This window comes from Stigmatopora nigra, chromosome 21 (assembly GCF_051989575.1).
Source record: "Stigmatopora nigra isolate UIUO_SnigA chromosome 21, RoL_Snig_1.1, whole genome shotgun sequence".
NCBI classification, from domain to species: Eukaryota; Metazoa; Chordata; class Actinopteri; order Syngnathiformes; family Syngnathidae; genus Stigmatopora; species Stigmatopora nigra.
Window position 1 is genome coordinate 3,120,266 of NC_135528.1, and position 12,920 is coordinate 3,133,185.

Below are 12,920 nucleotides of genomic sequence, written 5' to 3' on the forward strand. Positions count from 1 at the left end.
AAAAAATATGGTTTATTTATCCATCATGACACATTTTCATCATATCCAAAACTAGAGCTCTTTTCATTTGAACTTTCATGACATTACCCAGCATCCTTAGCTGTTCACTCCTTGACGACAAAAAGCATTTAAAGACAAATCACACATTTCACATACTCATTCCAACTACTCACCACACATTTGAACATTCACACTCAATCAGTATGCGTAGCACATAGCTAACAAATCAATCATAATGATCATATTTGGCAATTTTTTTTGTCCTTATATGGCACAGTGTGTAACAGAGCGCAAAATTCACATCAAAAGAAGACAAGAATCACATTGCTGCACTTGATGACATAGTCTACACACCCGTATTCAAATGCATGAGTTTTCTGGCAAATTAATGAGACTAAGATAAATCATTTTAAAACATTATCCGCCATTGTGACTTAAAAATAGAATGTTGTGGCGTGCATATAAACACCCTCAAAAACAGTTTTGTAACTTTGTAATTTTTTTATATAGTGCCTCTGATTGACGCTCCCAAAAATTACGCAGCAATTTTTAAGCTTAAATTTAATGTTATTTTTTTAATGTAGTTTAACCCACACCAAAAAAAAAATGCACTAGAAAATCGTAGTTTCTATGCTTTTCAGCTCTTTGGTAATCAGCTGTTAAAAGAGAGTAAAGTTATAATATATATAAAGTACATGCATTACTATAGAAAAAAAGAGAAAGCATTTGTGGAAAAAAACACTTTGATGATACTTGTAGAGGTTCAGTGAGAATATTAAAAAAAACATTCAAGGATGACTTTAAATTGCAAAATAATAATTTAACAATATATAGATGATGTCCTATATATGGGTGCCATTATTTCCTCCACATAGATTTGTTGTGACAAATTGATAAGTCATATTCGAAAGGAATTAATAGGCATGGCTTCCCTCTTCTGGCAATTTAGTCACACTAGCCTGCTTGGCATTAAGTGAACACGCACATCACCACCACTGAAAATATTAAATAGTGTAAATATCTTTGCTTTTCAAAGTAACATTTTTAGTGTTTATGTTAGTCTCATTTTTTCACAAAATAGAAACCAGGCATTTCAAAATGAGTGTATCAACTATTTACGTATATTTACTGTCTACTAAATTTGGACAACACTAAACAAGCATAGGTTATATCAGCAGGCCATCTTTAGTTCTCAATCCCATTTCAGTAGCTTTCTCACCACCCCGTTGTTGTCCGCTTAATGACATGCCGGACTGGGCTTGCTTGATTAGTTGCTCTCCAGCAGGCTAAGACCTGCAATACGCTGCTCGAATGTTTTGACGGGGAAATCGCCACGGTGATCGCCGTTGTTATTATTGTTGTTGTGGAGCACTGTGTCGCCGTCTCGAATGGGCGTGGAGACATCCGGTAGCCAGTCCTGTGGCGAGCCGAGGCTGCTCCGCTCTGATTTGTTCTGGGAGAAAAATGATATGGAAGAAGCACAAATTATTGAATATATACAGAAAATAGATGTACGTAATAAGTATCAGTCTGATTTTGTGTGTCACCTTTGTGGCCAGCTTGCTACACACAGGAAGGAGGTTAAGGGCAAGGGTCAAAACAGATCTGGTAGTCTGAATAGATGAGTCCACCTTAAGAAACACATCATGAGAGTCATCAGAATACAGTTGTACCGCTACTTACGAAATTAATTGGTTCCAAAACTTTTTTTGTAATTTGAACATTTTGTAAGTAGAGGTGTACTTTATATGTAAATTCTCTCATTCCTTCTACGGTCCTCACAAAACTACCAACTAAACCCTTTAGAATTGGTCAAAGTGCGCTCTACAAAGGCCAAAAGCCGTCCACTTTGTAGTACATTTTAGACTTTTAGTGTGCCCTATGTGTGTGAAAATATGTGCCATGTTGCATTCGTACACTTAACAAGGGGAATTCAAAATGTAATAACGAATAAGGAAATGCATTTACTTTTTGGGGGATTTCGTGACTTGGATCTTATTCGTATCTCGAGTCACTCATTTGCATATAAAATATTTGTAACCTGAAACTTTCATACCTAGAGGCATTCGTCAGTAGAGGTAAATTTTCCAAATAGGGGATGAAATAAAGGAATAGCTGCCTTTTTAGCTTGTTTTTCTCCATTTTACTATTTTTTAAAGTATAGTTTGCAAAATATTTTAATTAAAAATGTACACCTTTTTTATGGGGACAAAAATCTGAGGACAAAAGCAATAATGTGTTGTGTAGTATAACCTTGTGGAAGATGGCGCTCTTGCTCTGCACAGGGCTCCTCGCACCAGATTGCAATTGTTGGCACAACACTCTCAGCTTCTCAATTTCGGACATAAGTGCTGACTTCTCTTCACTGACCAGCTGAAAAGGCAGATATCATAAATTGGGAAAAAGGAAAAGAAAAACTTCTTTTTTGACAATGTTAATCAGTTAATGTTTCGCTGCTGAATACCTGTGTGCACAAAGTGTTCAGTGATGCGCACAGTTTGAGTCCTTCGTCAGACAAAACCTGGCATTGACAAAACAAATAAATCTATCAATCTCAACAAACAATATTGTTCCAAAGAGAATTGGAGAAGAATGAGAATTTCAACTTTTAACTTTGACTAACTAGTAGCGAATGAGCAAGGGAGTTTGAACACAACCAAGCTGACCATAAAATGAAAATAAGGAGAAGACTTACCTCAGCTTGATGGAAAAGATCAAGTGTGGTCTTGAGCAGTCCTTCGCCTCTAAAAATTGATATATTTGCAAATGAAAGCAATACAATAAGGCAGGTATGTACATTATAAGTAGTGAATGAAGTGGTTTTCCATAGGTTTTTCTTAACTTGGATTTTTGTTTGTAAGTAGAGGCATATATTACATTGATACAGAGATCATCAGGTCCTTAGACTCAGTGATTAGTGTGCTGTCAACAACTTGGCGCTGAACATTTCCAAAACTATGAATCTCATCCTGGACTTCCGGCAGAACAAATTTGTTCCACATATAATTGTATCTTGGAACAATTATTTATATATCAAAGCACTTTGTAACCTGAAACTTTTGTATTTTGAAGCCTTCGTAAGTGGAGGCACTACTGGATATATATTGATGCATGCTAACCTGGTAAAGAGGTGCATGTTGTAGGCCATGCTGGCGATACTCTGGCTATGACGGACCACCTGGTGTTCCTGGTCTTCCCACTTTTCTAGCTCAGCGTCTATATCGGATGATAGCAGCCGCAATTCCAAACCCACTTTGGCCACGCTGCTTTGCTCCTGCATGGAGCAAACACAAAACATATTGCTGTTGCAGTTCGACTATTGATAAAAGCATAATGTAGTTTTCGCTCTCTTGTGGTTAAATTGGAAAGTCCCATTTTCATCGTAATTCATATCATATACATTAACAATAATAAAGTAGTAAAAAGCAAAAATGAATGACAAATATTACAAAATTAATAATACATGAGAATAAAAAATATTTGTTGAATAGTACTAAAAAACTAAATACAGAAATCAAAAAGATTAGTTTCAATCAATGTAATAGACTAAAAAATCTCTTTAAACGTACAAACTGTATAAACAAAGTAAAACAAATGCATTAAAATGTAAAAAAAAACATACAAAATTAAAATACCATATTATGAAGACTATTGCAAACTGTGTGTGAAATGATAGAATAGATAAATTTACTCGAATGGTTTTATATAATATTTTTTTTATAGTTCCAGGAGAGACTTTCTGTATAAATCATGCTAAAATCTCAGTGAATGTGTGGCCTCACCTCAGCATCCAACTTTATGGGCTTAGCATTCTTCAAGTTAGAAGCTTGCTTCTGCAAATCAAAAAACAAAACAAAAACAACATTATGCACTGAAATAGAGATAGACCAGCATAGTGATGGGCACTGCGGTACTCACGCCGGTTCTTGGAAGTGACAAATACACTCGCTTGTCTCCTGTCAACACAAAAGGTGCATTTAATCACCCTACTAGTGCATGTGTGTTTACATCTCTGAACATTCCTAAAGAATCAATCAATTTTGACTCCTGTTTCAAAAGAAAAATGTTCATTCCATCCCAATACTGGGCCTCAGTCAAATAGTAAATCCCAAACCCCCAGGCACCTCACCCCATTCCTCTACCAGGTCAAAATGCCTACCACCGTTATAATTTTTTTACTTAGACAGTCTTTGCCCCCCAAAATAGAACTACAAAAATGGAAACTTCAGTCCTCTAAATCTTTTAACACAGTTGAGAATCATCAATTTATGTCTTTCCAATCCCACACAATCCGATTAATCCTTATTCTCGTCCTGTCCCAATCAAGGCATATATATACCGTATTTTTCGCACTATAAGGCACACCTGCAATGAATGGCCTATGTTAAAATTTGTTTCATATACAATGCGCACTGGATTCTAAGAGTGGTGGTAGTAGTAGTAGTAGTGGTTAGGAGTTGTGGTAACTAGATGGACCTGTGCTAAAAGAGAATGATTAGGCAATATTGATCCATAAAAAAAGGCACATTATAAGGCAGACAAATGCAGTAGTATTGACTCCGTGAATTTTCGAAAATAATTACACACCTCGCTTTCCGTCCATGATATCGTTGATTTCGCGAAGCAGCAGAGCCACATCGCTCATCTGAGACTCCCAAGCCTCGCAAAATACTTCCAGGTTTTCCTTGGCAATCTTGCTAGACGGGTGCAATGCCAGGGTCTGTGCCGCAGAAATTATCTGGGAGAAAAACACGTAAATAACATACTATATTACCGCTAAGAAAGTGATAGTCGAATATTAAAATGTTTATCTATTTTGGTACATTTTAAAAAAGCCCTTTCCAGCGATGGGCGACCAATCCTTTTTTTTTACTGTGACACAAGCATTTGGAATAGCTTTTCAAAAACCTTTGCCTAAGTCCTCTACTCGAACCTAATTTGAAAAGGATATGTTAATAACTTTTTACTGCGAGGCAAAAACAACAGTGATAATCAACCAATAATTGTTGCCAGTAAAGTAAAATGGCATAATACCCAATTAGCCTGTTGTGAAAACAGTGTAGCACCATATCCCACCACATGATTGGCGGCTTGACTTTTCACCTTGCTGGCTGTGTAGTCATAAGAACACACAACCCGCTTAGAGGATGATTACCAACCCAGTCAATTTCCTACAGTAAACACAATTGGATGAGGGCGATGTGGACATTCTGTCCTTAGAGCTGTTGAATGTCTAACCTGTGGGCCAATCACGTGGAAGGTTTCCTCAGCATGTACGCAGGTGATCTCCAGTGGTTCAGTCCCGGATATGTGACACAGTAGCCGACAATTCTGTGAGGAAAATTGCGTAAAAGAACACCATTTTCTATAAAGACCCCTTTCTCCCCACTCTGTGATTCTCATACTTCCACCAGTTGTTCCTTCTGCTCGGTCAGCGTTCGGGAATATTGCGCCACCGCTTCCAGGTTGCCTTCGGTGCCGGCGGCCTTGAGCGTACGCAGCGGCGACTGCTCAGTGTTGAGTCTCAGTAGCTCGGAGGCACGGCCCACCGCCACCTTGTGCAGCTTCAAAGTCGGCAAGGTTACTTTTTGAAAACTGTGGTTGAAATATACTTTGGCAAATTCCAATAGAATTGTACCATAGAAAGCTTAACAAACTCGACAAGGGTTTACATTAAAATACATTTGAGATGAGTGCTGCATGGCACTTTTAAACATGGAAATAAATGCCTTTTATAGGGTTTTGAGATACAAGCAGTTAAGTATGACGTTAGATTGGTGCCAGAATTCCATAAGTGTAATGTAAAATACCACAAGCGTAGTAAAACTTGTTCCATAAATACATTAATTCTGATTAAGTATTTACTGTCAAATCACTTTCTACTCAAGTATAACTATGACATCAGCTAGGTCACTTTCGGGTTAACAAACGTAAAATCACGGCATAAAGTCTACATGTAAGGATTTAAAATTGATTTAAATATATTTTTACAAAAGTAAATATAATGGAAATATAATCCTAAATGCAAGTGAACTGCGTATAGTCTACAATTTGAACACGTTTCACGCTTTTGGTACTTCAAATTACAAAATACGGTATTTCACGTTACAATTATAAAATACTTGGCAATGAATTCAAATCATTTCAAGATTTGGAAATAATGAACAATTTTTCACAGCTATTAAATTATTCAAGATGGAAGATTTGACCAACAATCCCATTCAAAAATAAGGAATTTCACACAATGTTTTGCATCTAAATTTTTTGGTATGATTCCAATGTGTTTAAAAGTACACTTATGAGGCAGTACAGTTAGGAACTTTGATCCCAGTGAGAAAGACAACTGTTCCCGTTCAAAAATAGTTTGATAAAAGTTGCTCACTTCACGTCTGAGGTCGTTGACGCTCTGGCATGACTTGGCGATGGCTATTTCTAACTCCTCAGTGGTCTCTTTGGCCTGGACTGACTGCTGCTGGATAAAATACAAAGCATTAAGGAAGATATTTCATAGCATATCCAAACTGGCAACTTGAAACGCCGCTATTGCTTGGGATGTGTAACTGGAAGTAAAGCAGTACTTCTGCTTCCGAGTTAATTCAGTTTTATTTTGCTCTCTGCTAAAATTTGAGTTCAAATTTGAGCAATGAATCCACTTTCAACAACACTATATATGCGTTATATGAGTAAATCCAGTTACAATTTTCATCCAAGCCGAGCTGTTTTTTGGGTTTACATACGGCCTGAGTCCAGGCGTGCAGCAGCTGGTGGGCGTCCTGGCGGGCCAGTTGGCACAAACCAAGAATGGCCTGGCGCTGCTCATGTCCCGTGTAGGCCGAGTCGGTGAAGTCCTCGGTGCGTTCCACCAGCGCCTCCATCTGGCACCCCACGCTGTCCGGCGACGAGGCGTACAGGTTGTCGCGAAGGCATTCTATGCTTGTCTACAGATACAGAACTCAAATTTCTCATTCACGTAAAAAAACTCACGATTTTGCATATTTAACGTCAGTCTGCAGAAGGTCCCCTCCTTGTGGACTTCCTGCATGTGACTCCAGTTTTTTAACTAGTTCTACAATGTCTTGTGTGTCTGTATTGCTACTGCAACCAAAGAAATTTCCCAAATACGGGATGAAATATAATTCTAATCTAATCTAAAGAGAAAAAAACAATTGGTTGGCGACTGATTTTTTTTACTCACCACATTTTCTGGAATATTACGCGCATTTTTTGTCTTATTTTTGCTAGGCCTTAATCTATGATTTAGTAGTTTTTTTCCCCCCAATAATGGCAGGTTGTCAGTTCTCTGAATAACGGTTAAAGTGTTACATTAACAGATCTATAATTAACATGTTCTCCATATTATTCTTGGTCTCTGATTAAGCCTTTCTTGTGTAAATTGTTTTTTTTTTTTTTACATTCATATAGAAGAGTATCAAACTTGTCCAGCCCCCATTAGACGTTTAGTTATGCTTGCCTGGTGCTCATACTCAGCTGGGATAGGTTCCAGCACCCCCTGTAACTCTTGCGAGGATAAGTGGTTCAGAAAAATGTCTTCGGAGATATCTTAAGAGATATTTATTCACACCTTGTAGTCTCTGATGGCATTGTAGATGCTCGCAGGGATGACGCTGTCAGTGCAACCGCGAGCTTCCGTCACAATGTCCACGACTTGCTCTAAGGCGCACCGCATCCGCTGGAAGACGGCGTCCTTGTTGATGCGAGCAGACTCGCAGTCAGGGTGCCGGAGGCAAGTCTGTGGATAACCAAAATATATATATATATATATTTTTTTAAATTGTCAACAAAATCTGGATTATTTTGATCAAGCCAAAACGAGTTCTTTCACCTTAGAAGCGGTCAGGAGCATCATAGTACATTTTTCCAGCACGGCCCGAGCTGCAGCCATACGGGCTTTTTTCTTCTCATCTTTCAAATCCTGTAATACACATGCACACACATTCAAGTGAACGCAAACATCAAAACAAACAGCAGATGGTAAAAATGGCTAGACTCCAGCTTCTTCCACCTTCTTTCATGCTACAAAAATATTAAAAGCCAATAAAAGATGGCATAAAAATAGAACAAGGGGCATATAAAGTGCACTTCCAAAACTGAATATGGCCATGAAGAAGATTTGGAAAAGAGACAAATGAGTCCATGTACTCTCTCAGAAATTTAGCACAAAGATGTTGTAATTAACCGTCATTATTTCCCTCTTCTGTGCTCGCCTGGGTGAAACATATAAAAGGTGCAAGCTGCTCTGAAAGCCAAAGTGAGCAGGCGTACTGGAAAAAAAAATCTGGACATAAAGTACAAAAATGTTACAGAGAACAGCTGGTATAAAGTGGCAGGTGTGAGCATTTCAAATAAGCAAATTGTTTGGAAAAATGTAAAAGTGATTGTGATTTTACAAAATATATATTTGTAGTAATTTTAAAATTTGAAGAATATGAAATAAGCAAAGTTCTCCTACTTGAAAATATTAGAGAAGCCTGTAGTTGTCAACATGGGTAAATCTCACAGAATGTGGAAAATAACCAAACAGAAAATCACATTGTTTGATTTTTAAAGACTTTATTGCCAAATTAGAGTGGATAATAAGTATTTGGTAACCTACAAACAAGCAGGATATATGGCTGTCAAAGAGGTCTAACTACTTCTAACAAGGTCCCCACTTGTTACCTGTATTAATAGCATCTGAGTGAAAATCTCATTCCATCAGCTAGGACATTGAAGATGAGACATGGATGGGTCTTTCAGCATGACAATGACCCCAATCACACAGGCAGGGCAACAAAGTAGTGGCTTCATTAGAAGCACAGTGGCCTAACCAGTCTCCAGATCTCAACCCCATAGAAAATCTGTGGAGGGAGTTGAAAGTCCGTGTTGCCCAACGACAGCCCCAAAACATCACTGCTCTAGAGGAGATCTGCATGGGGGAATGGCCCAAAATACCAGCAAGTGTGTGAAAAGCTTGTGAAGAGTTACATAAAACGTTTGGCCTCCGTCATTCCCTACAAAGGGTACATAACAAAGTATTGAGATGAACTTTTGGTATTGACCAAATACTTATTTTCTACCATGATTTGCACATAATTTCTTTAAAAATCCATTTTTCTTTCCATGTTCTGTCTCTCGTGTTTGAGGGTTACCCATGTTGACAATTAAAGGCCTCCCTAATCTTTTCAAGTAAGAGAACTTGCAAAATTAGTGGTTGACTTAATACGTATTTCCCCACTTTTTTGTGGGCTGGAGTAAAACGTGAGTGGCACCCAACAAAGCTCTTTTTGTGACCAAAGTATGCTTTTTTTGTTGGAATTTGCAAAGCATTCCCACAACTAAAAACCTTCTACAAAACCTGAATTCTATTTTGGAGTTAATCTATGGCATTTTATCTGATTGCAGGAATTGAAGTACCTGTATTAATACCACAAATAACATTAATTTGAACAGACTTAGATCATTTTGAACATTTCTACATCGCTTCATTTGTAACAAAGTAACCATTGGTCATGAAATTAGCAACCCGTAACAAAGCAATTGTCGCTAATTAAATGACTTAATGAAACTAAAACTGTAAGGCAAATCTCACAAAAACATCTGAACATTATATGAAGTTAATCAGGTGTAAAGCTTAGTTCCTGCTGTCATGCTCTGCCTGCAAATACTTTTTGTTCTTTCTTTTAGACCATCAGACTCATCAAAACATATCACTGCAATCACACTTGCATTTAATTCCAAGAGAAGTGTCACTCTCTGAAAAGAAACAAAAAGGCTTTTTGGCATTTTGTTGGCAGGCTACTCACGTTCTGTCTGTCTCCCGTGAGGTGAGCGAAATCCACCATCTCATTGCCAAACTGGCTGAATATCTGCACAAACTCCTGGAAGGTGCTCACGCGCTCCAGATGCTCCAGAGTGACAAGCACCTAACACCAGAGAGGTTTATAATTAGTACCTTCCAAAAAATAAAGAAAATTTGCGCTTTTAAGGTGAGAAAAGTACCATATTTTCACGACTATAAGGCGCACTTAAAAGTTAAATTTTCTCCAAAATAGACAGTGCGCCTTATAATTGGAAAAAACAGAAAACCAAAAATGAAAAACCACCACTGTCGGATATTAAAAAAACAAAAACGCATGAACTGAAACAATACAGTTAAATATGCAGATGCCATCTTAGTTCACAACATCTTCCATCATATAGCTCCTCCCCCACTGCAAGATTTTATACGAAAAAAATCCATAACATCAACAATGGCTGGCTCTAGAGGTGACTGTAAAGTAGTGAGTGCTTCATACCTGGAAGTCAATGGCAATTATCGTATTTTCAAGACTATAAGGCGCACTTAAAAGTCTTACATTTCCACCAAAATAGACAGTGCGCCTTATAATACAGTGCGCCTTATATATGGAAAAATGTCATTCATTGAGGGTGCGCCTTATAATGCGGTGCGCCTTATAGTCGTGAAAATACGGTAGTCCTAATCCCAAATGCATGTTTTTCCCCTTTAAATGCGATTTGTCTTTACATATAGTTTCAAGAACACATTATACATCTTAATCAATATTAGTACACCAGTTTTTTTAGAGCTAATTACACACACTGGATATCATCTTGAGACAATTAGCGAAGTGAATAACAAGCCAGAATAACAAGCCGCCTGTCTGTCTTCCATTAGAAGCAAATGCAATTACTGTGCTCTCTTACTATGCTTTCCTCTTTGTGTCATTTCGCTTTGCGTATGTGTGCGCGCATCTTTGTGTGGCGGTGTGGCGAGGGCAGAAAAGATGCTGTATAAGCGAGCCCGCTGTCTGACTTTGCTGCTTCACCAAAATGCAGATGCTTTATTCGCAGCTTTTATTTTAGGATGCATGATTGAAAAATGTCACCTCACACAACACTGGGTTGGCCTAATAAGATTGTAGTTGTGTTTTGGGTCCAATTGAACTGGTTAAAACTATCCCAATCTGGTATATTTGGTTATTTGGAGCACGCTAAATTAGAAAAATATATATCTATTGTACATATCTAGTAAATATGCAGATATGAGACTTACGATTACCTGTTTAGTCCTTTGTGTGTTACTATATCCAATGTGGTAAGTACGTATATAGAAAATACAAAAAAGATAGTATTTTTTTTTTATTTTTACATTTGTTGTACATGTATTTCAAATCTATTTTCTGACACCTTTAAAACCCATTATACTAGGTAAAAAACACATTTACAGTTGTTCATGCATGTAGATAATGCATTGATAAAGACAGCCTCATTTTTTAATATACTTTTGAATAAGAAAAATAGCATTAGACATTGATTTCTCAAGTTTCGTTCCTATGCTGGCAACGGAACTAGAATTAAAAAGTCAGATTACATTGTCAGAGTCGAAATTGATGTCAAAATAATATATTAAAATCCATAAAAAACAAGATGTATGAACCAGATTGGCAGTCCGGTGGGGCGAGTGGTTAATGCATCAACCTTACATAAAGGTGTTGAGTTTGCAAGTTCTCCCGGGCTTTGCGTGGGTTTTCTCCGGGTACTCCAGTTTCCTTCCACATCCCAAAAACATGCATGGTAGCCTGGTTGAACCCTCTGACCCTCAGTATGAGTGTGACCTCAGAGGGTTGTCTGTCTACTTGTGCCCTGTGATTTGCTGGCCACCGATTCAAAGTCTCCCCATCCTGGTTTCCATAGTTACCTGGGATAGGCTACAGCCCCCACACAACCCTTGTGAGGATAAGCAGTTTGGAAAATGAATGAACAAATTTACCAATGATCAGTCACCCAGTGGAAATAGTTTGGATGTCTAGTGTTGTTAATAATAGTCTAAGAAAAGTGTTTCACAGAGGATAACATTAGGATACGTTCTTGTGAGTCACCTTATTGCGCGACATCACGATCTGCTTGATGACGATACGGTCTGCCAACACCAAAACTTTGGTGACAGATGACAGCAACAGTCGGGCAGCCTTCACCATGCTGGTGCGGTCGCTGAACACCGTCATAGACTGCGAGGGGGGCGCACAGGCTGTGCCCACGTCAGTCAGCTGGGCTATGGCATCTCCTGCAAGACCAGGATGACAAAAGAAGGGTTGTGTGGCCAAAGATTTTTTCCCTTTAAATTGCCAGCTAGTAAAACTCACCCGCACGACGTGCCTCAAAACAGGCGTGCCCCATCTCTTCCTTGAGCTCACGGTTCTCAACGGCAATGGCCTCCCCAACGGCAACGAAGCGCCCCACCGCCACGCTAACTGCCTGACCAACACGCTGGATGGCCGCTAGAGTCCGCTCTGACTTCTTAGGCCGGTCTTTGTGGTTGATCAGTGTCGTGATCTGAAATTCAAGGCGGAAGTTATTTTAAATCCTTGCCAGAGGTAAAAATAGAAACACACAGGAAAGCCCACAGTAGGGTGCCACTTGGTGGTCCAGCTGAGTTTATCTATTATGAATGTCTTGAGCCAATTACTCATTGATTAATTATTTATCGCTTCTACTCACACTTGCTTTTATCAATGTTCATCGGATTGATGCTGTTAGCATCTTTAATGCCATATTTTCCAAATATAAGGCACACGTTTAATGAATGCCCTATCTTAAAATGTGTTTTATATATGAGGCGCACCAGAGTAGTGTTATAGATTCATTAGATGGAGCTGTAGTAGTCATAGTAGTTGTATTGTACATCAACTAGAAAGAGCTGTGATACATTTCATAAAATGATTAACCAATACTGTTCCATATATATAAGGCGCACCACCGGTTTCTGAGAAAATTTTCATCTTTTAGTTGCATCCTATAGTGCAGAAAATGCGGTAATTATTTTCAATATTTTTTATGAGTGTGAACAGTAAATAAATATGAGTGTTAGTTTGGTAATATTTATACCATTGAAAAATGTGGAGATAAAAACTTGGCTAGAG

General features: G+C 38.3%; 1 protein-coding gene across 1 annotated transcript in view; it reads right to left on the reverse strand.

Annotated features, from left to right (window-relative positions):
- ctnnal1 (catenin (cadherin-associated protein), alpha-like 1) overlaps window positions 1-12,920 on the reverse strand; it is a 29,544-nt gene continuing 16,624 nt past the window's right edge. The window contains exons 2-19 of the mRNA XM_077744023.1: window positions 12,144-12,333; window positions 11,880-12,064; window positions 9,804-9,923; window positions 7,844-7,933; window positions 7,583-7,750; window positions 6,738-6,938; window positions 6,383-6,469; window positions 5,406-5,564; window positions 5,239-5,331; window positions 4,588-4,738; window positions 3,919-3,956; window positions 3,783-3,833; window positions 3,120-3,274; window positions 2,696-2,744; window positions 2,465-2,521; window positions 2,254-2,373; window positions 1,548-1,631; window positions 1-1,453 (exon numbers count right to left, since the gene is read on the reverse strand). Coding sequence (XP_077600149.1) covers window positions 1,268-1,453; window positions 1,548-1,631; window positions 2,254-2,373; window positions 2,465-2,521; window positions 2,696-2,744; window positions 3,120-3,274; window positions 3,783-3,833; window positions 3,919-3,956; window positions 4,588-4,738; window positions 5,239-5,331; window positions 5,406-5,564; window positions 6,383-6,469; window positions 6,738-6,938; window positions 7,583-7,750; window positions 7,844-7,933; window positions 9,804-9,923; window positions 11,880-12,064; window positions 12,144-12,333 — 2,184 coding nt within the window. The 3' untranslated portion in view covers window positions 1-1,267. The remainder of the gene's footprint in view (window positions 1,454-1,547; window positions 1,632-2,253; window positions 2,374-2,464; window positions 2,522-2,695; window positions 2,745-3,119; window positions 3,275-3,782; window positions 3,834-3,918; window positions 3,957-4,587; window positions 4,739-5,238; window positions 5,332-5,405; window positions 5,565-6,382; window positions 6,470-6,737; window positions 6,939-7,582; window positions 7,751-7,843; window positions 7,934-9,803; window positions 9,924-11,879; window positions 12,065-12,143; window positions 12,334-12,920) is intronic.